The sequence below is a fragment of the Oncorhynchus kisutch genome, linkage group LG15 (assembly GCF_002021735.2).
Source record: "Oncorhynchus kisutch isolate 150728-3 linkage group LG15, Okis_V2, whole genome shotgun sequence".
Classification (NCBI taxonomy): Eukaryota; Metazoa; Chordata; class Actinopteri; order Salmoniformes; family Salmonidae; genus Oncorhynchus; species Oncorhynchus kisutch.
In genome coordinates this window covers 86,692,633-86,717,258 of record NC_034188.2, presented here as the reverse complement: position 1 = coordinate 86,717,258, position 24,626 = coordinate 86,692,633, and the positions used below count along the sequence as shown (strand labels likewise).

General features: G+C 43.3%; 1 protein-coding gene across 1 annotated transcript; it reads left to right on the top strand.

Annotated features, from left to right (window-relative positions):
* Window positions 1–389: 389 nt before the first annotated feature.
* LOC109905894 (arylacetamide deacetylase) lies at window positions 390–24,414 on the top strand. The gene is made up of 5 exons (XM_020503549.2): window positions 390–1,119; window positions 11,582–11,810; window positions 16,732–16,801; window positions 21,076–21,247; window positions 21,473–24,414. The coding sequence occupies exons 1-5, from the start codon at window positions 979–981 to the stop codon at window positions 22,091–22,093; spliced, it is 1,233 nt and encodes a 410-aa protein (XP_020359138.1). The 5' UTR covers window positions 390–978; the 3' UTR covers window positions 22,094–24,414.
* Window positions 24,415–24,626: the final 212 nt, after the last annotated feature.

Sequence of the window (24,626 nt, the reverse complement as noted above, 5' to 3'; positions counted from 1 at the left end):
AATCCACCGTTTACATATAAATAATGTTGATTTAGACTGAAATGTATTGAATTACATTGTTGTAAAACATCATGGTTCTGGCCATCATCTTTCAGCTCCAAAAATAGCATTTCTACTTGTGTGGGCGTTTAAGGAAAATGTTTCTAATTATATACACATCTTTTTTTCTTTGTTTAGCTCACATAATGCATACTTTAAAATTATATTAAGTTGTCAGTAATAGAATAAACATGGAAAAAGACTAATGTAGACATTAATAAATGCATTTCCATTGCTTCCAAAATATGTTTTATGTTGTGGGGGAGGGCCAAGATGGAGGCGCGGTGGCTTCAAAACAGCTTCCCATACAACTCACCTAGCGTACATAAATTGTTGGCTGCGTCCATCTCGCCTGGGTGGAGAGTGCTGACACCACATCTTGTGCTTCGGGTTGAAGAATATGAATAATTGTGAAATTATTGTCCACCAGTCGGATTCCTTAACATTTTGCATTCCACGCCGATATAATAACCTGCAACCTGCGAACAAATATAGAGGGCGCCGCAGTGGTGAAAGTTGCGCCGTCGCAGCAAGTTTTCTGGCTCATGTTTCTCACCCGGCTGGGGACCAAGTGGAGTGAGGGAGGGGGGAGGGGAGGGGGGTGCTAACCCTTCAGTTCTATCGTTTCAACTCACTGGGGCACTTCAACCCACCGGCGCGCGTTAACACATTGTTCTATTTCCATGGGTGTGAAGGACAGGGAATCATACGACACAACCGCCTGCTGCGCGCAGGCAGTGATAGTCACGGTGAAAAGCTATGATCATGCTCGCTTTTTATGATCAGATAACTCTTGCACGTGCTTTCATATCTGGCTGTCTCAGTTCCAAAATTAATACAAGATTACGCTTTGCTCAGACTTAAGTGACTTGATCATAAACAAAACTGACATAGTTTCTTTCTGCACCCTGCCATCAATAGTTGCGGACTCCTCGTAAAATGCAGCTGAAAGGCATATTTTTACTCCTGTCTTTAGGAGCGTTCACCTCTTATTATGTTTACCAGCCCATTCCAGACAAGATAGAGGAGAGATGGAAACTCATGTTGACCGACTGTTTCTTCAGAAGTCTCAGCCACCTGGTAAGAATAATGCAAGAATGGATTTTACAATGAGCTAGAATATTAGTTTTTGATTCAGAAATTATTTGATGCAGACTTATCCTGTTGATGTGTTTTACATATTGTTGTGAAGTTACTATTATAGACGGTTCGTACTCAAAACTGCGCATCTCGGGTGTGCTTGGGAGTCATGCCTAAATATATATTTATTGGCATAATTACATGTATGGTTTTAAGATGTTATTGTTTGACTAGAATGACGTGGTTATTGGCCAGTCCTTTGGCACGGTAAATAGACTTGGTAAATAGCCTAGTAGGCTATAGCCTAGAAATGGATTCCGCGAGATTGATGTGTACCTGCAGACATGCTGAATGACAGTTACAGCAGATTATGTCAAACGGTAATCCAGGTATTGTAGTCTTGCTCACCTGTTCTAATTATAGACCCTATTAAGAAAAGCGATGGTGTATTTATGAACGGAAGAACACCAGACTGTTTATACCCCAGCATTCATGACACCAGAGGTGTTTATCGATTTAGATATGATATAATTCAACATCGTATTTATTATTTCAGGTGATAAAATATAAAAAATGTGTTAAACCAGGCTAAATTCCTTCTAACTAGAATTATTCATTATTATTGTTCATTATAATTGCTCAATGTCCCCATTGTAACTGCTTATAAAGCAGACAAATTTAACTCTATTTAACTTAACTAGTCCAAGTTAAGTGAGAGAAGTGAAACAAATGTATTTTGATCATGGGGGTCAAGGGGTGAACTTCCCCTGTTATTCAGTCACCAATTGTTATTCAATTTTGACAACTTAATTATCCACGGTCATGCCTTGGCTCTGTCCAAGAGCAAGGACCATGTCATGCCTGTGTCTGTCCAAGAGCAAGGACCATGTCATGCCTGTGTCTGTCCAAGAGCAAGGACCATGCCTTTTCTGGTGCATATTTGTCCGGTGCATGGCACGCATATAAATACAGTACTAACAGGCAGTGAGGGATTTAGGTATAGGCGACATGGACAGCCACCCAGGGCGGCATCTTGCCGGGGACAGCATGGGGCACCCAGGGCGGCATCTTGCCGGGGACAGCATGGGGCACCCACACAAAAAAAAAAAACGGAATGGTGATATTTATGTGATCGGTTCTCTATCACTTATTTGCACGTCAGGTCAATGATATCATGTCACCATGTGGGATTGTGGGTCAATTAACCTTGTCGGAGTGGGCGTCCTGATTCCAGTTGGTGAGCTAGGCAGGCTACTGCCTGGGAAGGTCTCCCGGAACTCAGAAGTACGAGATGGGGAGGGGCGCGGGGTAGGTTGACCTTGGGTCTCCCCACTGGAAGCCCGAGGTAGGGGGAGTGGGGGAATCTATCAAATAGCGCACCTCTAACTTTGTACAGTACAAATGCAATTAGTCAAATCAGTCACACTACAAAATGCTACCAAATGAACCACAATTAATTCATAATACTGTGAATATATAGTTTCACAGATATATTGTTGCATTTTTTTCTGGTTTGTGCTAAATCGTTAAGAATAATATAAAACCAGTCTGCACACCACCAAGGTGAATTGGTTTAGTCTTGACTCTTGGTTGACAGTATTGGGGAATGGGTAATGTATTGATGCTGGAATACCAAATCAACACAAATGAGTTTCTATTTCTCTTTGTTACTTCTTTTTGATATTTATATTTATATAGTTTAAAATGTTATGATCATTTATTTCTGTTGTTCCAAATGTCTGAATAAAAATGACAGTTAGTGCAGAATGGTGGAGGGGGCGCTGAAGGGGGGGTTTGCCCAGGGAGCCATACAAGCTAGAACCGCTACTGCCAACAGGGAACATTGATTGAATGGATTTATGAGGAAAAGTAGTGTAAAAACTCAGAAAAGGCCAACGTCATTTTAAATCATCTACCCAGGTTTACTGGGACCTGGTTACATGGATAGACACGCAAGACCCTTTCTCCTCCTATACAAGCTTACAGCAGAATAGGTCAGCTCTGAGACACCCTCTGGCTAGAAAGTTACAACGTTATGCTAGACACGGAGCTAGCAGCTTACCCTCCCCAAACCCGTATACATAGGGAGGTAACACAACACTTTAAGATCAGTGGATTTAGGGGCGATATCATTCTACTTCTGGAGAGCACAGGGAGTGGATGAGGAGATCTCAGTAGTCAGCTGATTGGCCCCAGTCAACCCCTGGCCATTTTTCTATTGGTATTGGAATCATAAAGGATCCTATAAGACAAAACCATAAAGGATAGAATCTCATAGAGTGTTACAATCCCGGAAGGGAGGAAGGGAGTGGGGGACGGATGGGGAGGAGGCGGGTAGGGCGGGAGACGGGATGGTACAACCCTGGGTATGAAGGAGTCAAGGTAACATTCTCTGTTCCTCTCCCTACATAAAGAGAGTCAAGGTAACATTCTCTGTGCCTCTCCCTACATAAAGAGAGTCAAGGTAACATTCTCTGGTCTTCTCCCTACATAAAGAGAGTCGAGGTAACATTCTCTGGTCCTCTCCCTACATAAAGAGAGTTGAGGTAACATTCTCTGGTCCTCTCCCTACATAAAGAGAGTTGAGGTAACATTCTCTGTGCCTCTCCCTACATAAAGAGAGTCAAGGTAACATTCTCTGGTCCTCTCCCTACATAAAGAGAGTTGAGGTAACATTCTCTGGTCCTCTCCCTACATAAAGAGAGTTGAGGTAACATTCTCTGTTCCTCTCCCTACATAAAGAGAGTCGAGGTAACAGTCTCTGTTCCTCTCCCTACATAAAGAGAGTCGAGGTAACAGTCTCTGGTCCTCTCCCTACATAAAAAGAGTTGAGGTAACATTCTCTGGTCCTCTCCCTACATAAAGAGAGTTGAGGTAACATTCTCTGTTCCTCTCCCTACATAAAGAGAGTCGAGGTAACAGTCTCTGTTCCTCTCCCTACATAAAGAGAGTCGAGGTAACAGTCTCTGGTCCTCTCCCTACATAAAGAGAGTTGAGGTAACATTCTCTGTGCCTCTCCCTACATAAAGAGAGTCGAGGTAACAGTCTCTGTTCCTCTCCCTACATAAAGAGAGTCAAGGTAACATTCTCTGTTCCTCTCCCTACATAAAGAGAGTTGAGGTAACATTCTCTGGTCCTCTCCCTACATAAAGAGAGTCGAGGTAACAGTCTCTGTTCCTCTCCCTACATAAAGAGAGTCGAGGTAACAGTCTCTGGCCCTCTCCCTACATAAAGAGAGTCGAGGTAACAGTCTGTTCCTCTCCCTACATAAAGAGAGTCGAGGTAACATTCTCTGTGCCTCTCCCTACATAAAGAGAGTTGAGGTAACATTCTCTGGTCCTCTCCCTACATAAAGAGAGTTGAGGTAACATTCTCTGTTCCTCTCCCTACATAAAGAGAGTCGAGGTAACAGTCTCTGTTCCTCTCCCTACATAAAGAGAGTCGAGGTAACATTCTCTGTTCCTCTCCCTACATAAAGAGAGTCAAGGTAACATTCTCTGTTCCTCTCCCTACATAAAGAGAGTCAAGGTAACATTCTCTGGTCCTCTCCCTACATAAAGAGAGTCAAGGTAACATTCTCTGTTCCTCTCCCTACATAAAGAGAGTCAAGGTAACATTCTCTGTTCCTCTCCCTACATAAAGAGAGTCAAGGTAACATTCTCTGTTCCTCTCCCTACATAAAGAGAGTCAAGGTAACATTCTCTGGTCCTCTCCCTAAATAAAGAGAGTCAAGGTAACATTCTCTGTTCCTCTCCCTACATAAAGAGAGTCGAGGTAACATTCTCTGTCCCTCTCCCTACATAAAGAGAGTCAAGGTAACATTCTCTGTTCCTCTCCCTACATAAAGAGAGTCAAGGTAACATTCTCTGTTCCTCTCCCTACATAAAGAGAGTCAAGGTAACATTCTCTGGTCCTCTCCCTACATAAAGAGAGTCAAGGTAACATTCTCTGTTCCTCTCCCTACATAAAGAGAGTCAAGGTAACATTCTCTGGTCCTCTCCCTACATAAAGAGAGTCGAGGTAACATTCTCTGGTCCTCTCCCTATTCATCCCCCCTCCATTTGTTTTCTACACTGCTGCTACTCACTGATTATTATCTATGCATAGTCACTAAGGCCCTACCTACATGTACAAATGACCTCTAACCTGTACCCCGCACACTGACTTGGTACCGGTATCCCCTGTATATAGCCTCCACACTGACTTGGTACCGGTATCCCCTGTATATAGCCTCCACACTGACTTGGTACCGGTATCCCCTGTATATAGCCTCCACACTGACTTGGTACCGGTATCCCCTGTATATAGCCTCCACACTGACTTGGTACCTGTATCCCCTGTATATAGCCTCCACACTGACTCGGTACCGGTATCCCCTGTATATAGCCTCGTTATTGTTATGTTATTGTTATGTTATTGTTATGTTATTGTTATGTTATTGTTATTATTTGGTAAATATTTTCTTAACTCTTGAACTGCACTGTTGGTTAAGGGCTTGTAAGTAAAGCATTTCACGGTAAGGTCTACGCTTGTTGTATTTTAGCGCATGTGACAAATACAGTTTGATTTTGTTATCCTAACATAAAGATGGTAAAGAGGACATTCTCTTGTTTTGTATGCATAGCTTACTATTATATATTACATTAAAATAAATGTCTATATCTTTGTTTTACCGTACCTAAAAACATATTTAGTTATAGGCAATGTAAAGATGCTGTGCATTCAAAATATTGTGCTATTTTAATATTGATTCCATTGAGGTTGATGTGTACCTGCAGACATGCTGAATGACAGTTACAGCAGATTATGTCAAACCGTAATCCAGGTATTGTAATCCTGCTGATCTGTTCTAATTATAGACCCTATTAAGAAAATCGATGCTGTATTTATGAACGGAAGACCACCAAATTAGACGACTGTTTATCCGCCAGCATGACACCAGAGATGTTTTAGTTATGTAGACACGATATACAGTGATACATTTAACACTTTCTGACGTGACCATCTCAAATCGTGTTTAAAAAAATAACACTTTTCAAAGGGTTGATAAGCTAACCCCCAACAGTGTTGGGTCCCTAACGCCGTAAATTCCAACTTAAATGAACACTTTAGAGTTGATGCAATTCCACTTCCTCATACCACTGTGTTAGGGTAAAACTAGGATGTTGAAATACGGGGTTGTCAACAAAAAAGCTATGTATTACATTTTTATGATAAAACGTTCACTTAGGCAGGCAGTCACTTAGTGAAGGCTACAGGACTGAAAGCCATTGAATGTAACAATTATGTCTCTGTCACTATCAAACACAGCCATGGGTGGTACTGGCACCTCAGAAAATGGTGGTACTGGCACCTCAGAAAATGGTGGTACTGGCACCTCGGAAAATGGTGGTACTGGCACCTCAGAAAATGGTGGTACTGGCACCTCGGAAAATGGTGGTACTGGCACCTCAGAAAATGGTGGTACTGGCACCTCGGAAAATGGTGGTACTGGCACCTCGGAAAATGGTGGTACTGGCACCTCAGAAAATGGTGGTACTGGCACCTCAGAAAATGGTGGTGCTGGCACCTCAGAAAATGGTGGTACTGGCACCTCAGAAAATGGTGGTACTGGCACCTCGGAAAATGGTGGTACTGGCACCTCGGAAAATGGTGGTACTGGCACCTCGGAAAATGGTGGTACCGGCACCTCGGAAAATGGTGGTACTGGCACCTCAGAAAATGGTGGTACTGGCACCTCAGAAAATGGTGGTACTGGCACCTCGGAAAATGGTGGTACTGGCACCTCGGAAAATGGTGGTACTGGCACCTCGGAAAATGGTGGTACTGGCACCTCGGAAAATGGTGGTACTGGCACCTCGGAAAATGGTGGTACTGGCACCTCAGAAAACGGTGGTACTGGCACCCTTTTAAATACATATGCTAATAAGGCTTTACATGCTACGGTGTTAAACAATACCACCGAAAAACTAATTACTGTAACACCACAGGTGTTAATTCCCTAACACTGAAATCTGCAAGTCACAATATGCTGGCTTGCAAAGTGTTATATAATTCCTATTGGAATCCAGCCAGAGATAGGATAGCCAACAATTTCAACTTTTAATCAACCCCAACTGCAGTTAGAGTGACTGCCAAGGTAGGGAAGGTTAATAAATGAAACTTCTTACCCATCTAAAATGGAACAATCATTTCATTAACGTGTGGGAAAAGTCCAACCATTTGCAGATAGGATCAGTTTAGAAAAATGTATACTATTTATCATTGTGTAGTATAATATCAATGAATCAATGTGCATGCAGAAACCTATATATTAAAACCAACTGTTGTAAAAAGCAACCTGCAACAAAAGATGCTGAGAAATATGATAGTGAGGCCTCTCCGATGTCTTTTTCACTCTGAGTTAACAGGAAATTAACTCAATATAGTCGAGTAACAACACCACCAATCAGTGGTGATTCCACTGTGATTCAAATAACACTTCATTTATTCACCGTGACCATACTAAAACATAGACAACCCACCCAACTCACACCCTGACCATACTAAAACATAGACAACCCACCCAACTCACGCCCTGACCATACTAAAACATAGACAACCCACCCAACTCACGCCCTGACTATACTAAAACAACAGACAACCCACCCAACTCACACCCTGACCATACTAAAACAACAGACAACCCACCCAACTCACACCCTGACCATACTAAAACAAAAAGACAACCCACCCAACTCACGCCCTGACCATACTAAAACAAACATAGACAACCCACCCAACTCACACCCTGACCATACTAAAACAACAGACAACCCACCCAACTCACGCCCTGACCATACTAAAACATAGACAACCCACCCAACTCACGCCCTGACCATACTAAAACATAGACAACCCACCCAACTCACGCCCTGACCAGACTAAAACATAGACAACCCACCCAACTCACGCCCTGACCATACTAAAACAACAGACAACCCACCCAACTCACGCCCTGACCATACTAAAACAACAGACAACCCACCCAACTCACGCCCTGACCATACTAAAACAAACATAGACAACCCACCCAACTCACACCCTGACCATACTAAAACATAGACAACCCACCCAACTCACGCCCTGACCATACTAAAACAAAGACAACCCACCCAACTCACGCCCTGACCATACTAAAACATAGACAACCCACCCAACTCACGCCCTGACCATACTAAAACAACAGACAACCCACCCAACTCACGCCCTGACCATACTAAAACAAACATAGACAACCCACCCAACTCACGCCCTGACCATACTAAAACATAGACAACCCACCCAACTCACGCCCTGACCATACTAAAACATAGACAACCCACCCAACTCACGCCCTGACCATACTAAAACATAGACAACCCACCCAACTCACGCCCTGACCATACTAAAACAAACATAGACAACCCACCCAACTCACGCCCTGACCATACTAAAACATAGACAACCCACCCAACTCACGCCCTGACCATACTAAAACAAACATAGACAACCCACCCAACTCACACCCTGACCATACTAAAACATAGACAACCCACCCAACTCACGCCCTGACCATACTAAAACAAACATAGACAACCCACCCAACTCACACCCTGACCATACTAAAACATAGACAACCCACCCAACTCACACCCTGACCATACTAAAACATAGACAACCCACCCAACTCACACCCTGACCAGACTAAAACAAAGACATAACAAAAGAACTAAGGTCAGAACGTGACACTACCATCATGGGACTTGTATTAATTGTTTTATTCTGTGCTGTTACAGCATTCAACCCACATAATAATAATTGAATAATGGAACTGAAACGGGACTGACCTCATTGTCAACGTTCTCTGTTGATATTCATATGGGTGCCATTCACCAGCCAAAAGGTTTCAGAAAAGGCTTGACCTTTTGCGAGACAGGCATGACCGTGGGTAATGAAGATTCAATACAAATCGCTGACTGAATACCTGAGGAAGTTTACCCCATTGTACACATGATAAAACATGTATTTAGGTCCATTCTCTCACTCAACCAGGACAGAGTGAAATACTGTCTGCTTTATAATCGATTTATACTGTATAACAATTTGGAGATAATATTTTTGTGGATTTTTCTAGACTGGATAACATTTTTATCTGGACCCAGTTCAATGGGGATATTGAGCATTAAATCATTATAATAATGATTAATAATTCTAGTTGCAATGTTACAGCAGAATAGGTCAGCTCTGAGACACCCTCTGGCTAGAAAGTTACAACGTTATGCTAGACACGGAGCTAGCAGCTTACCCTCCCCAAACCCTTATACTTAAGGAGGTAACACAACACTTTAAGATCAGTGGATTTAGGGGCGATATCATTCTACTTCTGGAGAGCACAGGGAGTGGATGAGGAGATCTCAGTAGTCAGCTGATCAACTCCTTGCCCAGCCCTGAGCCCAGTTGAATAACACAGCTTAACTGTTTCTCTTAAGGTTTAACCTTAAGTAATAATTATCCCTTACCTAAGAGAATACAGTAGTTTAAAGACATTTATGCAACTGGGTCCTTAGCCTTCCCACCACAGCATGTGATGACAGGGCCTCTGGTGGACAGCTGGGGCTTTTGTTGGACAGCTGGGGCCTCTGTTGGACAACTGGGACGCTCTGGTGGACAGATGGGGCGCTCTGGTGGATAGCTGGGGCCCTCGGGTAGACAGCTGAGGCCCCCTGGTAGACAGCTGGGGCCCTCTACTGTAGATTCCCTCTGGTGGACAGCTGGGGCCCTCTGGTAGACAGCGGAGGCCCTCTGGTGGACAGCTGGGGCCCTCTACTGTAGATTCCCTCTGGTGGACAGCTGGGAACCTCTGGTAGACAGCTGAGGCCCTTTGGTGGACAGCTGGGGCCATCTACTGTAGATTCCCTCTGGTGGACAGCTGGGACCCTCTACTGTAGATTATCTCTGGTGGACAGCTGGGTCCCTCTACTGTAGATTATCTCTGGTGGACAGCTGGAACCCTTTACTGTAGATTATCTCTGGTGGACAACTGTGGCCCTCTACTGTAGATTCTCTCTGGTGGACAAGTGGAACCCTCTACTGTAGAATATCTCTGGTGGACAGCTAGAACCCTCTACTGTAGATTCTCTCTGGTGGACACCTGGAACCCTCTACTGTAGATTCCCTCTGGTAGACAGCTGTGGCCCTCTAATGTAGATTCCCTCTGGTGGACAGCTGAGTTCCTCTACTGTAGATTCTCTCTGGTGGACAGCTAGAACCCTCTACTGTAGATTCTCTCTGGTGGACAGCTGAGGCCCTCTACTGTAGATTCCCTCTGGTGGACAGCTGGAACCCTCTACTGTAGATTCTCTCTGGTGGACAGCTAGAACCCTCTACTGTAGATTCTCTCTGGTGGACAGCTGGGACCCTCTACTGTAGATTCTCTCTGGTGGACAGCTGGGTTCCTCTACTGTAGATTCTCTCTGGTGGACAGCTGGGGCCCTCTACTGTAGATTCTCTCTGGTGGCCAGCTGGAACCCTCTAGTGTAAATTCTCTCTGGTGGACAGCTGGAACCCTCTACTGTAAATTCTCTCTGGTGGACAGCTGGAACCCTCTACTGTAAATTCTCTCTGGTGGACACCTGGAACCCTCTACTGTAGATTCTCTCTGGTGGACACCTGGGACCCTCTACTATAGATTCTCTCTGGTGGACAGCTGGTACCCTCTACTGTAGATTATCTCTAGTGGACAGCTGGAACCCTCAACTGTAGATTCTCTCTGGTGGACAGCTGGGACCCTCTACTGTAGATTCTCTCTGGTGGACAGCTGGGACCATCTACTGTAGATTCTCTCTGGTGGACAGCTGGGACCCTCTACTGTAGATTCTCTCTGGTGGACAGCTGGAACCCTCTACTGTAGATTCTCTCTGGTGGACAGCTGTGACCCTCTACTGTAGATTCTCTCTGGTGGACAGCTGGGACCCTCTACTGTAGATTCTCTCTGAAGCTCACATGACTCAGGGGAAAGCCCTTTAATCCCCTGCTTGTTCCTCTCCTGTTTAGATTGTATGGTTACGTAATGATCATCTGATTCCCTCAGATTTCAAACAGACACATTTTTCTTTATTTTTATCGACCCATATCTCTCTTTCTCGCTCTCCCTCTGTTTTTGTCCACCCTCACAACATCCCTCATAACTGTGTGCCTTTCTCTCTGACCCTGCATTTCTCTCTACCTCTCTGCTCCAACATGCCTCTTCATCTCTCTCTACCTCTCTGCTCCAACATGCCTCTTCATCTCTCTCTACCTCTCTGCTCCAACATGCCTCTGCATCTCTCTCTACCTCTCTGCTCCAACATGCCTCTTCATCTCTCTCTACCTCTCTGCTCCAACATGCCTCTTCATCTCTCTACCTCTCTGCTCCAACATGCCTCTTCATCTCTCTCTACAGGCAGACTTCAGTGAGCTGCTGGGGTTGAAGGACTACATGGGGGTGATGATGTTCATCACGTTCGCTGAGCGGGTGGTGCCCGTGTCAGACCAACGTGTGCACGTCACAGAGGAGCTGTTTGATGGGGTGGAGGTGGTGGTGTACCAGCCCAAACTGCAGGGCGGCGACACTGAGCTGAGGAGAGCAGTCATATACCTGCATGGAGGAGGATGGTGCTTGGGCAGCGCCAGTGAGTAGCAGTTAGGTGCTTGGTAATTAATCCATCTACCAAGCAAGCAATTAGTCAAGGCCTATACAGTATATTTATTCATCCATCCACTGATCCATTCACCCACATTTATCCATCCACTGATCCATTCACCCACATTCATCCATCCACTGATCCATTCACCCACATTCATCCATCCACTGATCCATTCACCCACATTCATCCATCCACTGATCCATTCACCCACATTCATCCATCCACTGATCCATTCACCCACATTCATCCATCCACTGATCCATTCACCCACATTCATCCATCCACTGATCCATTCACCCACATTCATCCATCCACTGATCCATTCACCCACATTCATCCATCCACTGATCCATTCACCCACATTCATCCATCCACTGATCCATTCACCCACATTCATCCATCCACTGATCCATTCACCCACATTCATCCATCCACTGATTCATTCACCCACATTCATCCATCCACTGATTCATTCACCCACATTCATCCATCCACTGATCCATTCACCCACATTCATCCATCCACTGATCCATTCACCCACATTCATCCATCCACTGATCCATTCACCCACATTCATCCATCCACTGATCCATTCACCCACATTCATCCATCCACTGATCCATTCACCCACATTCATCCGTTCACCCACATTCATCCATCCACTGATCCACTCACCCACATTCATCCATCCACTGATCCATTCACCCACATTCATCCATCCACTCATTGCTGTGTGTGATTATTTGATCCACCTCTACGCAGATGACACCATTCTGTATACTTCTGGCCCTTCTTTGGACACTGTGTTAACAAACCTACAAACGAGCTTCAATGCCATACAACACTCCTTCCGTGGCCTCCAACTGCTTTTAAATGCTAGTAAAACGTAAGGCATGCTCTTCAACCAATCACTGCCCTCACCCGCTCACCTGCCCGCCTAGCATCACTACTCTGGACGGTTCTGACTTAGAATATGTGGACAACTACAAACACCTAGGTGTCTGGTTAGACTGTAAACTCTCCTTCCAGACTCACATTAAGCCTCCTTCACTCATGCTGCCAAATACCCTCATAAAGCTGACTATCCTACCGATCCTTGACCTCGGCAATGTAATTTACAAAATAGCCTCCAACAATCTACTCAGCAAATTGGATTCAGTCTATCACAGTGCCATCTGTTTTGTCACCAAAGCCCCATATACTACCCACCACTGCGACCTGTATGCTCTCGTTGGCTGGTCCTCGCTACATATTCGTCCACAAACCCACTGGCTCCAGGTCATCTATAAGTCTTTGCTAGGTAAAGCTCCGCCTTATCTCAGCTCACTGGTCACCATAGCAACACCCACCCGTAGCACGTGCTCCAGCAGGTATATTTCACTGGTCATCCCCAAAGCCATCACCTACTTTGGCCGCCTTTCCTTCCAGTCCGAAATGAAATGAAAAAGTCACTGAAGTTGGAGACTTATATCTCCCTCACTAACGTTAAGCATCAGCTGTCAGAGCAGCTTACCAATCGCTGCAGCTGTACATAGCCCATCTGTAAATAGCCCATCCAACCATCTATCTCATCCCCATATTTGTATTTTTTCGGCTCTTTTGCAAACCAGTATTAATACTTACACATCCTCATCTGCACATCTATCACTCCAGTGTTCATCTGCTAAATTGTAATTACTTCACTACTATTGGCCTATTTATTGCCTTACCTCCGTACTTCATTTGCACACACTGTATACAGATTTTTCTATTGTGTTATTGACTGAATGTTTGTTTATCCCATGTGTAACTCTGTTGTTTTTGTCGCACTGCTTTGCTTTATCTTGGCCAGGTTGCAGTTGTAAATGACAACTTGTTCTCAACCGGCCTACCTGGTTAAATAAAGGTGTTCTCAACTAGCCTACCTGGTTAAATAAAGGTGTTCTCAACTAGCCTACCTGGTTAAATAAAGGTGTTCTCAACTAGCCTACCTGGTTAAATAAAGGTGTTCTCAACTAGCCTACCTGGTTAAATAAAGGTGTTCTCAACCGGCCTACCTGGTTAAATAAAGGTGAAATAAAAAATCAATAAAACAACCAATCCATCCATGCATCAAACCCGTCCACAATGTAATGTGGGAGAGGTTCAGTGGGCTGAATGTCAGCTGGGAATCCAGACAAGAAATAACCAGAGGCCCAAGCGACATGGGGGAGGGGCTATAGGGTACATGCAAATTAAAGCTGCAATATGTCACTTTTTGGGCGACCTGACTAAATTCAGATAGAAATGTAAGTTATAGATCTGTCTCTCTTATTGAAAGCAAGTCTAAGAAGTGGTAAATCTGTCTTATGTGCTCTATTAGCACCACGCCGGTAGCCATGGAGTGCATTGAAATGTGGGTCATGGCTCACATCAACACCATCATCCTGGAAACCGTAGACTCAATCCAATTCGCATACCGCCCCCAACAGATCCACAGATGACGCTATCTCAATCGCACTCCACACTGCCATTTCCCACCTGGACAAATGGAACACCTACAGTATGTGAGAATGCTGTTCATTGACTACAGCTCAGTGTTCAACACTATAGTGTCCTCAAAGCTCACGGGCCGCCCCCAGGTGGTGAAGGTAGGCAACAACACATCTGCTAAGCTGATCCTCAACACGGGGGCCCCTAAGGGGTGCGTGCTTAGTCCCCTCCTGTATTCCCTGTTCACCCACGACTGCGTGGCCAAGCACGACTCCAACACCATCATTAAGTTTGCTGACGACACAACAGTGGTAGGCCTGATCACCGACAACGACGAGATAGCCTATAGGGAGGAGGTCAGAGACATGGCAGTGTGGGGCCAGGACAACAACCTCTCACTCAAAGTGAGCAAGGCAAACTAGGTGATCGTGGACTACAGGGAAAGGAGGGCCGAACAGGCCCCCATTCACATCGACAGGGCTGTAGTGGAGCGGGTCGAGAGATTTAAGTTCCTTGGTGTCCACATCACCAACAAACTATCATGATCCAAACACACCAAGACAGTCATGAAGAGGGCATGACAACACCTTTTCCCCCTCAGGAGACTGAAAATATTTGGCATGAGTTCCATGATCCTCAAAGAGTTTTACAGCTGCACAATCGGGAGCATCCTGATCGGTTGCATCACCGCCTGGTATGGCAACTGCAAGGCATCTGACCGTAAGGCGCTACAGAGGGTACTGCGTACGGACCAGTACGTCACTGGGGCCAAGCTTCCTGACATCCAGGACCTTTATACTAGGCGGTGTCAGAGGAAGGCCCCAAAAATTGTCAAAGACTCCAGTTACCCAAGTCAAAGACTGTTCTCTCTGCTGCCACACGGCAAGCGGTACCGGGGTGCCAAGTCTCCAAAAAGCTCCTTAACAGCTTCAACCACCAAGCCATACGATTGCTGAACAATTAATCACATGGCCACCAGAACTATTTGCATTGACCCCCCCCCACCCATTTGTTTTGTACTCTGCTGCTACTTGATGTTTATTATCTATGCATAGTCACTTCACCCCTACATACATGTACAAATTACCTCGACTAACCAACCGGTGCCCCCGCACATTGACCCGGCACCGGTACCCCCTGTATATAGCCTCGTTATTGTTATTTTTTTAATTTAGTTTATTTAGTAAATATTTTCTTAACTCTATTTCTTGAACTGCTTTGTTAAGGGCTTTAAATTTCACTGCAATTATTTGTATTCGACACCAAATATGATTTGATTATTTGCTTCTCCGTCTTAAGTTTCGTTTTTGTATCTTTTACTTTCAGTTTTCTACACAAGTATCAAAATGCTGAAATACTTTTACTTACAATACCGGTCAAATTTTAGAACACATTCTTATTCAAGGGGTTTTTCTATATTTTTTTTACAATTTTCTACATTGTAGATTAATAGTGAAGACATCAAACTATGAAATAACACATATGGAATAATATAGTAATCAAAAAAAGTATTTGACAAATCAAAATATATTTTATATTTGAGATTCTTCAAATAGCCACCCTTTGCCTTGATGATACCTTTGTACACTCTTGGCATTCTCTCAACCAGCCTCACCTGGAATGCCTTTCCAACAGTCTTGAAGGATTCCCACATATGCTAAGCACTTTTGTTGGCTGCTTTTCCATCACTCTGTAGTCCAACTGATCCCAAACCATCTGAATTGAGTTGAGGTCGGGTGATTGTGGAAGCCAGGTCATCTGATGCAGCACTCCATCACTCTCCTTCTTGGTCAAATAGCCCTTGTGTGTTGGGTCATTGTCCTGTTGAAAACAAATGATATTCCCACTAAGCGCAAACCAGGTGGGATCATGCACACAGTATATAGGTTATAACACTATTTCACAGTGGAATAGATGGTACAATGATTCTCTACACTTTACTTGCTTGTTTTGTCACATAAACGGAAATTAGGCAAACGATTCACATTTTAGCAACCAGGAAATGGCAAAGCGTTTTCTGCATAGTGCATCTTTAAACACTGTAGTATTTTTGCGGACATTACTGTAGTATTTACAACAATGTTTTTTTGCAGATATTATTTACTATAGCATTCTACACTATACTACAGTTTACTGTTGAATTCATATACACGCTGTTCACCCTCCACCTCTCCTGAGGAACATACACTCTGTTCAAGCTGTTCAACACAGAGACCGTGGTATCCCCCTGGTAACCAAAAGCAATTATTTGACATGCGACAAGTGTCATGTTGTGCCTGCAATCTGCTGTGTGTGTGTCTGTGTGACTTGTCATGACTACAAGCCTATTGAGCATGAGATGCGCAAGATACTGCTCAAGATACTATTGAGTACTTTGTAGCTATGTTGACGATGTAAGATGCTATTAGATAATATTGTCTCTGATGGCTCTCTCTTCTCTCTCCTCTCTGTGTAGGAATGGGACCGTACGACCTCCTAGCTAGGCAGATGGTCATTGATCTTAACTCTGTGGTCGTGTCTGTAGAGTGAGTATATATTTGATGTACTGTATATCTGACATACGTCTGGTATCAGTGTTCCGTATGTTATACTGTATATTTTGTCTAACAGGTTGCTGTGAAAGGACAGATAGGTAAAAGATGAACGTCTGCTTGTTTACATTTTGTAAAAGTGTGAAAAAGGTAGTTCTCTTTTTATTTGGAACACATACAGAAAGCGTTCGTACTCCATGATGTATTACGTTGTTGTTGTGTTAGAGGCTGAATTCAAAATGTCTTTTGCATTTAAGCCAACCCCTCTGAATCAGAGAGGTGCGGGGTGCTGCCTTAATCGACATCCACGTCTTTGGCGCCCTGGAAACAGTGGGTTAACTGCCTTGCTCAGGGGCAGAATGACATATTTTTACCTTGTCAGCCCGGGGATTAGATCCAGCAACCTTTCGATTACTGGCCCAATGCTCTAACCACTGAAGAGTAGTACTCAGTGATGTGTTGGATTTGGCCCAAACATTACGTTTTGTACAAGCATTTCACTACCCCACAAGCATTTCTCTACATCCGCAATAACATCTGCTAAATATGTGTATGTGACCAAAACAATTTGATTTGATTTGATGAAATTAAATTTGATCTGATTTGTATTCAGGACATACGTTTATTTATTTGCCACATGTTTGGCAGTATTACTTACGTGCCTTGAATGCATGTTTTGGAATATTTTTTATTCTGTACAGGCTTCCTTATTTTCACTCTGTCAATTAGGTTAGTATTGTGGAGTAACTACAATGTTGTTGCACCATCCTCAGTTTTCTCATATCACAACCATTAAACTCTGTAACTGTTTTAAAATCACCATTGGCCTGAGCGGTTTCCTTCCTCTCTGGCAACTGAGTTAGGAAGGATGACTGTTTCTTTGTAGTGTCTGGGTGTATTGACAAACCATCCAAAGCCTAATTAATAACTTCACCTCAAAGGGATATTCAGCATCTGCTTTTCATTTTATTTACACAATCAGTACCCTTTTTTTGTGAAGCATTGAAAAGCTTCCCTGGTCGTTGTGGTTGATTCTGTGCTTGAAATTCACTACTTGATTGAGGGACCTTACGGTTTTCTGTATGAGTGGGGTACAGTCAATAAAACATCATGTTAACCAGTATTATTGAACACAGAATGAGTTGCTATAACAAATGGGTTAAATACTTATTAATTCAAGACATTTCAGCTTTAAATGATTTGATTACTTTCTATTCTGTACTTTACTGCAGCCTTTGTTTTCACGTACGTGAGGAGAGACGGACCAAGGCGCAGAGTTCCACATATTTATTATGAAGTGAAACTTAGCAAAAAAATAAATCAAATAAACTAACTCAATGAAACGTGACGACGTGGTGCACATGCACAAAACACAAAATAATATCCCACAACTGCAGGTGGGGAAGCAACCTACCTAAATATGATCCCCAATCAGAGGCAACGTTAAACAGCTGCCTCTAATTGGGAACCATATCAGCACCCACATAGAAATATCTATACTAGATCACCCCCTAGTCACGCCCTGACCTACTACACCATAGAGAACTAAGGGATCTCCATGGTAAGGGCGTGACACTTTGATAATTTTTCTACAAACAAAATTCCACTTTGATATTTTGGGGGGATTTTGTGTAGATCATTGATACAACATACATACAACATATCAATTTAATAAATTTTAAATTCAGGCTGTAACACAACAAATGTGGATAACGTAAAGGGGTGAAGGCCCTGTAAATGCACTCATGCAAAAATATATACATATTTTATTACTGTCTCACCAGGTTTTTATTACTGTCTCTCCAGGCTTTTATTACTGTCTCACCGGGCTTTTATTACTGTCTCACCGGGCTTTTATTACTGTCTCACCAGGCTTTTATTACTGTCTCACCAGGTTTTTATTACTGTCTCACCAGGTTTTTATTACTGTCTCTCCAGGCTTTTATTACTGTCTCACCGGGCTTTTATTACTGTCTCACCAGGTTTTTATTACTGTCTCTCCAGGCTTTTATTACTGTCTCACCAGGCTTTTATTACTGTCTCACCAGGCTTTTATTACTGTCTCACCAGGCTTTTATTACTGTCTCACCAGGCTTTTATTACTGTCTCACCAGGCTTTTATTACTGTCTCACCGGGCTTTTATTACTGTCTCACCAGGCTTTTGTTACTGTCTCACCAGGCTTTTTTTACTGTCTTACCAGGCTTTTATTACTGTCTCACCAGGCTTTTCATACTGTCTCACCAGGCTTTTATTACGGTCTCACCAGGCTTTTATTACTGTCTCACCAGGCTTTTATTACTGTCTCACCGGGCTTTTATTACTGTCTCACCAGGCTTTTATTACTCAGCTTTTAATACTGTCTCACCAGGCTTTTATTACTGTCTCACTGGGCTTTTATTACTGTCTCACCAGGCTTTTGTTACTGTCTCACCAGGCTTTTATTACTGTCTCACCAGGCTTTTATTACTGTCTCACCAGGCTTTAATTACTGTCTCACCAGGCTTTTATTACTGTCTCACCGGGCTTTTATTACTGTCTCACCGGGCTTTTATTACTGTCTCACCAGGCTTTTATTACTGTCTCACCAGGCTTTTATTACTGTCTCACCAGGCTTTTATTACTGTCTCACCAGGCTTTTATTACTGTCTCACCGGGCTTTTGTTACTGTCTCACCAGGCTTTTATTACTGTCTCACCAGGCTTTTATTACTGTCTCACCAGGCTTTTATTACTGTCTCACCGGGCTTTTATTACTGTCTCACCAGGCTTTTATTACTGTCTCACCAGACTTTTATTACTGTCTCACCAGGCTTGTATTACTGTCTCACCAGGCTTTTATTACTGTCTCACCAGGCTTTTATTACTGTCTCACCAGGCTTTTATTACTGTCTCACCAGGCTTTTATTACTGTCTCACCGGGCTTTTATTACTGTCTCACCAGGCTTTTATTACTGTCTCACCAGGCTTTTATTACTGTCTCACCGGGCTTTTATTACTGTCTCACCAGGCTTTTATTACTCAGGCTTTTAATACTGTCTCACCAGGCTTTTATTACTGTCTCACCAGGCTTTTATTACTCAGGCTTTTAATACTGTCTCACCAGGCTTTTATTACTGTCTCACCAGGCTTTTATTACTGTCTCACCAGGCTTTTGTTACTGTCTCACCAGGCTTTTTCTGTCAAATCAACGTCTTCATCCACAGTAGCAGCACTGTCACATCTTTATTTCTCCATCTCGCTCTCATCTACCCCCTATTTCTCTTTCATAACCTTTTCCTATCCCCTTTTATCTTTTTTCAAGCACCTCTCTCTCGCTCTCTCGCTTTCTCAAAATGAGAGAGAAGAAGCACTTTGTACACCACATTACATCTGTGATTCCCTCTGTGAGAGTATGGCTGCGTGTGTGTAGGGGTACTGTATGTGTGCAAACTGCAAGCCAAATTCCTGACAACAATGTATCGATGTACCAATGCTAAAATGTGTTCGGCTCCAAACTGTTTTCATATATTTCTTTGATAACGTTAATGGGCTGAGTCATATGACTGTATTATGCAGTATCATTATGTGACTTACCTTTCATCTCTAAACCAGAAAATGAAAACAGTGCTCTTGTATCAGCTAGCCTTTGGTCCCTGATTAGATAGATCCCATGAAGTACACTTATCGTACCGGATTAGGATGTTTTGCTTTAGTGATGTCAACACAACACGACAGGTTAGACGTCCTGTAGTGAAGTTAACACCTGGGCCACAACCAGTGAGTCAGAGCTGCTTTACATCTATACTAGTAGTTTGTATAGAGATTAGTCAATATGTCCTTATTGTTGAGTTTGCATAGAGATTAGTCAATATGTCCTTATTGTTGAGTTTGCATAGAGATTAGTCAATATGTCATTATTGTTGAGTTTGCATAGAGATTAGTCAATATGTCCTTATTGTTGAGTTTGCATAGAGATTAGTCAATATGTCCTTATTGTTGAGTTTGTAAAGAGATTAGTCAATATGTTCTTATTGTTATTGTTTGTATAGAGATTAGTCAATATGTTCTTATTGTTGAGTTTGTATAGAGATTAGTCACTATGTCATTATTCTTCCACCCCCAGTTGGCTTAGGTACATATTGACTTCCATAGTGTACATGACATTTATATTTGCATATTGTTATCATTTAACTGTAGCTACCTCAGCTGGTACAGACACTAGTTCGCAGGTGAGAGGACCTGAATTCTAGCTGAGTTGACCTCTGACCCCTCCCTTGTGTCCACCCAGGTACCGCCTGGCCCCAGAGCACCACTTCCCTGTCCCATATGAGGATGTGTACCGGGTGGTGAAGCACTTCCTCCAGAGGGTAGTTCTGGCCCAGTACACTGTAGACCCAGGACGTATCGCTGTGTCTGGGGACAGCGCCGGGGGAAACCTGGCTGCTGCTGTGTCCCAGCAGGTTAGCTCTTAGTGTGTGTGTGTGTGTGTGTGTGTGTGTGTGTGTGTGTGTGTGTGTGTGTGTGTGTGTCCCAGCAGGTTAGCTGTTAGTGTGTGTGTTAGCGGCAGTATTATATATCCACTGTTGTTTTAATTAGCTGAGATTAGGAGGAGCAGTCCAAGACTGCAGTACAGTACAGAACAGTAAGTCTTAAGGTCCTGTGTGTGTGTGTGTGTGTCTCTACAGCTGCAGCAGGATCCAGAACAGCAGCTGCAGCTGAAGGTCCAGGCCCTGCTCTACCCTGTGCTGCAGGCTCTGGACCTCAATACCCCGTCCTACCAGCAGAACCAGAACATGCCTATCCTGCCCCGTACCCTAATGGTGCGCTTCTGGAGTGAGTACTTCACCAGCGACAAGACCTTCTTCAGGGCCATGATGACCAACACTCACAACAGCCCAGAGTCCGCTGCTCTGCTCAAATTCGTCAACTGGAGTGCCTTCCTGCCAGAGTCCTACCGGGGCAAGTACAACTACAGCGCTCCGGTCGTGGCGTTGTCGGCTGGAGGGGCAGGGTCGGACGGGCCATCGCGCTCCATCGCTGACCCCCGGGCCTCGCCCCTTCTGGTCCCAGACGCTGCTTTACGCTCGCTACCCAAGGCCTACGTTCTGACGTGTGAGTACGACGTGCTGCGGGACGACGGGGTGATGTATGCCGCGCGCCTGCGCCGCGCTGGTGTGGAGGTGACACACGAACACTACGCCAGTGGTTTCCACGGCGCCCTCATGTTCACGGTGTGGCCAACCGACTTCCTGATTGGACGCACGATGACGGAAAACTTCATCAAATGGCTGCAGCATAACTTGTAGAAAACAGAAGAAAAGTTACGATCTTTCAATGTTCATTCCTGTTTCCCCTAGCAACTCAATAGCCGTTGTTTAGGTGCTGCTTAGATTTTTGTCTGTTTGGTTGTTTATTCAGTGACAGACAGTGTTTTTGTTTATGCTTGCAAACTGATGGGTTTTTCTCTCTATGTCACTGTGTCCCAACAACAATACCAGATACCAGTCAAAAACAGGTTTGTCTGGATTTTCTAATCACCAAGGCAACCAATGAGGCAGAACATGAGGCTAAGCAACTGATACCAGATACAAGACATTTGATGAAGCCAAGTGTTTCTACATTTGATTTCTGACACATCCATCTGATACTGCAGCTGATTCTCATCACATTTCAAAGTGTTTAAGGTTAAGTTTTGTCATTAACTTCCTGGTGGCGTGATGCTTGCAACACCCGGGTTGTGTGTTTGATTCCTATGGGGGGACCAGTATGAAAATGTATGTGTTCATTACTTCATTACTGTTTATTACTTACTGTAAGTTGCTCTGGATAAAAGCATCTGCTAAAATAATAGAACATATAACATTTAAAAAAATAATAATCTTAAGGTCGTTGACTCCTAAGGTTTAGGATAGGCTTAAAACGAAAATCTCAAAAACAACTATCTATCACTGGATTCAAAGTTGCAACCTTTGGAATCAGAAGCAGATGCCTGTACCCATCTGCTGTCCCTGTCCACAACACTCGAGCAAAACGGAAACCTACTTGAAGGTAACAGTGCTCAATGTTGGCCCTAGTGGCCAGTGTCCGGTTTCCACGAATACTGACTTGTAGTATCACTTGTTATTTAGTTGTGTAAAGTACTTCAGTAAAAATGCTCTAAAGTACTATCTAAGTAGTTTTTTTCACAACTTTTACTTTTACTTCACTACATTCCTAAGGAAAATAATGTGCTTTTTACTGCATACATTTTCCCCTGACACCCAAAAGTACTCATTACATTTTGAATGAATAACAAGACAGGAAAATGGTCCAATTCACACACTTCTCAAGAGAACATCCCTGGTCATCCCTACTGCTTCTGATCTGGCGTATTCACTTAAACACAAATGCATCGTTTGTAAATGACGTCTGAGTATTGGATTGGTCCCCTGGCTATCCATAAAATAAATTAAATTACAAGAAAATTGTGTTGTTTTCTTTGCTTAATAAAATAGTGAAAAAGACTAAAAGCATTTGGTTTTAAATATACTTAAGTATAAAAAGGAAATGTATTGCTAAAATATACTTAAGTATCAAAAGTAAATGTATAAATCATTTAAATTTCCTAAAATGATTTATAATTTAACTTTTGATACCTAAGTATATTTTTGCAATACATTTACGTTTGATACTTAAGTATATTTAAAACCAAATACTTTTAGACTTTTTCTCAAGTAGTACTTTACTATTTTACTTTCACTTTTAATTGAGTCATTTTCTAGTAAGGTATCTTTACTTTTACTCATACTTTAAGTATGAGATTTGGGTACTTTTTCACCACTGCTGTTATTGAGGACCAGTAAAGAGTACTTGTGTTCTTCAGTTTAGTTCTCATCCCATACAGGCGCTGTAGGCCCAGTCATCATGTGTGGTGTACTGAGCCTCTTCACGTGTCTCCCCACCCACCCACCCACCCACCCAACCTCTCTCTCTCTCTCTGTCTCTCTCTCTCTCTCTCTCTCTCTCTCTCTCTCTCTCTCTCTCTCTCTCTCTCTCTCTCTCTCTCTCTCTCTCTCTCTCTCTCTCTCTCTCTCTCTCTCTCTTTCTCTCTATCTAACTGGGTGTTAATCCACCTGCCTTGTGACATGGAAGGACCAACATGAGGAGGGGAGGGACAAAGTGTGAAACCCCTACAGTATGTCAGGTTTGGAGTGTTTCTAGTCTGAGCGTGTAGCTGTTATTTTCCGGCTTTGAGGTTTAACAGAGCTGCAGTCAATTGAGTGCAGTTTAAAGTAGTAGCTTTGATCTTACTATAGAGCTAATGGTCTCCCTACCGGTCTCCCTATGTTTCCTTAGAAAGCCTCCCCAGCTCAGCTGACACCCCTCACCACCATTTGCAGATTTGTTACAGAATAATGTTGTTGGGGGAAATATAGCTCAGTGTTCATTATCATGGGATTAGCGTTTTTCTGAGAAAGTGTTTTGATGGCTTTGATGACTGATAATCTAATCTATTTCATTTTTGTTTCAGTATTCTCCTTACAAATCCTTGTAAATATCATGGCCTGTTGTTTTTCATGTGAAATTAGAATTGAAGACATGCGTCATTTTGTTATTTTTTCTCACAATAAAATGAACCCACATTTGACCGTCTGCTGCCCATTCTGTCCCAGATAATGACTGTCTGGATAATGTGTGTGTGTGTGTGTGTGCGTGCGTGTGTGTGTATGTGTGTGTAACTATGATTTGTCACACCATCCTGAAAGATTGAGAGAGGGAAAGAGATAGTGAGATGAATAGAGGGAAAGAGAGCGATAGATGGAGAGAGAGATATTGCTTCTGAGAAGTGCTTGACTGAAG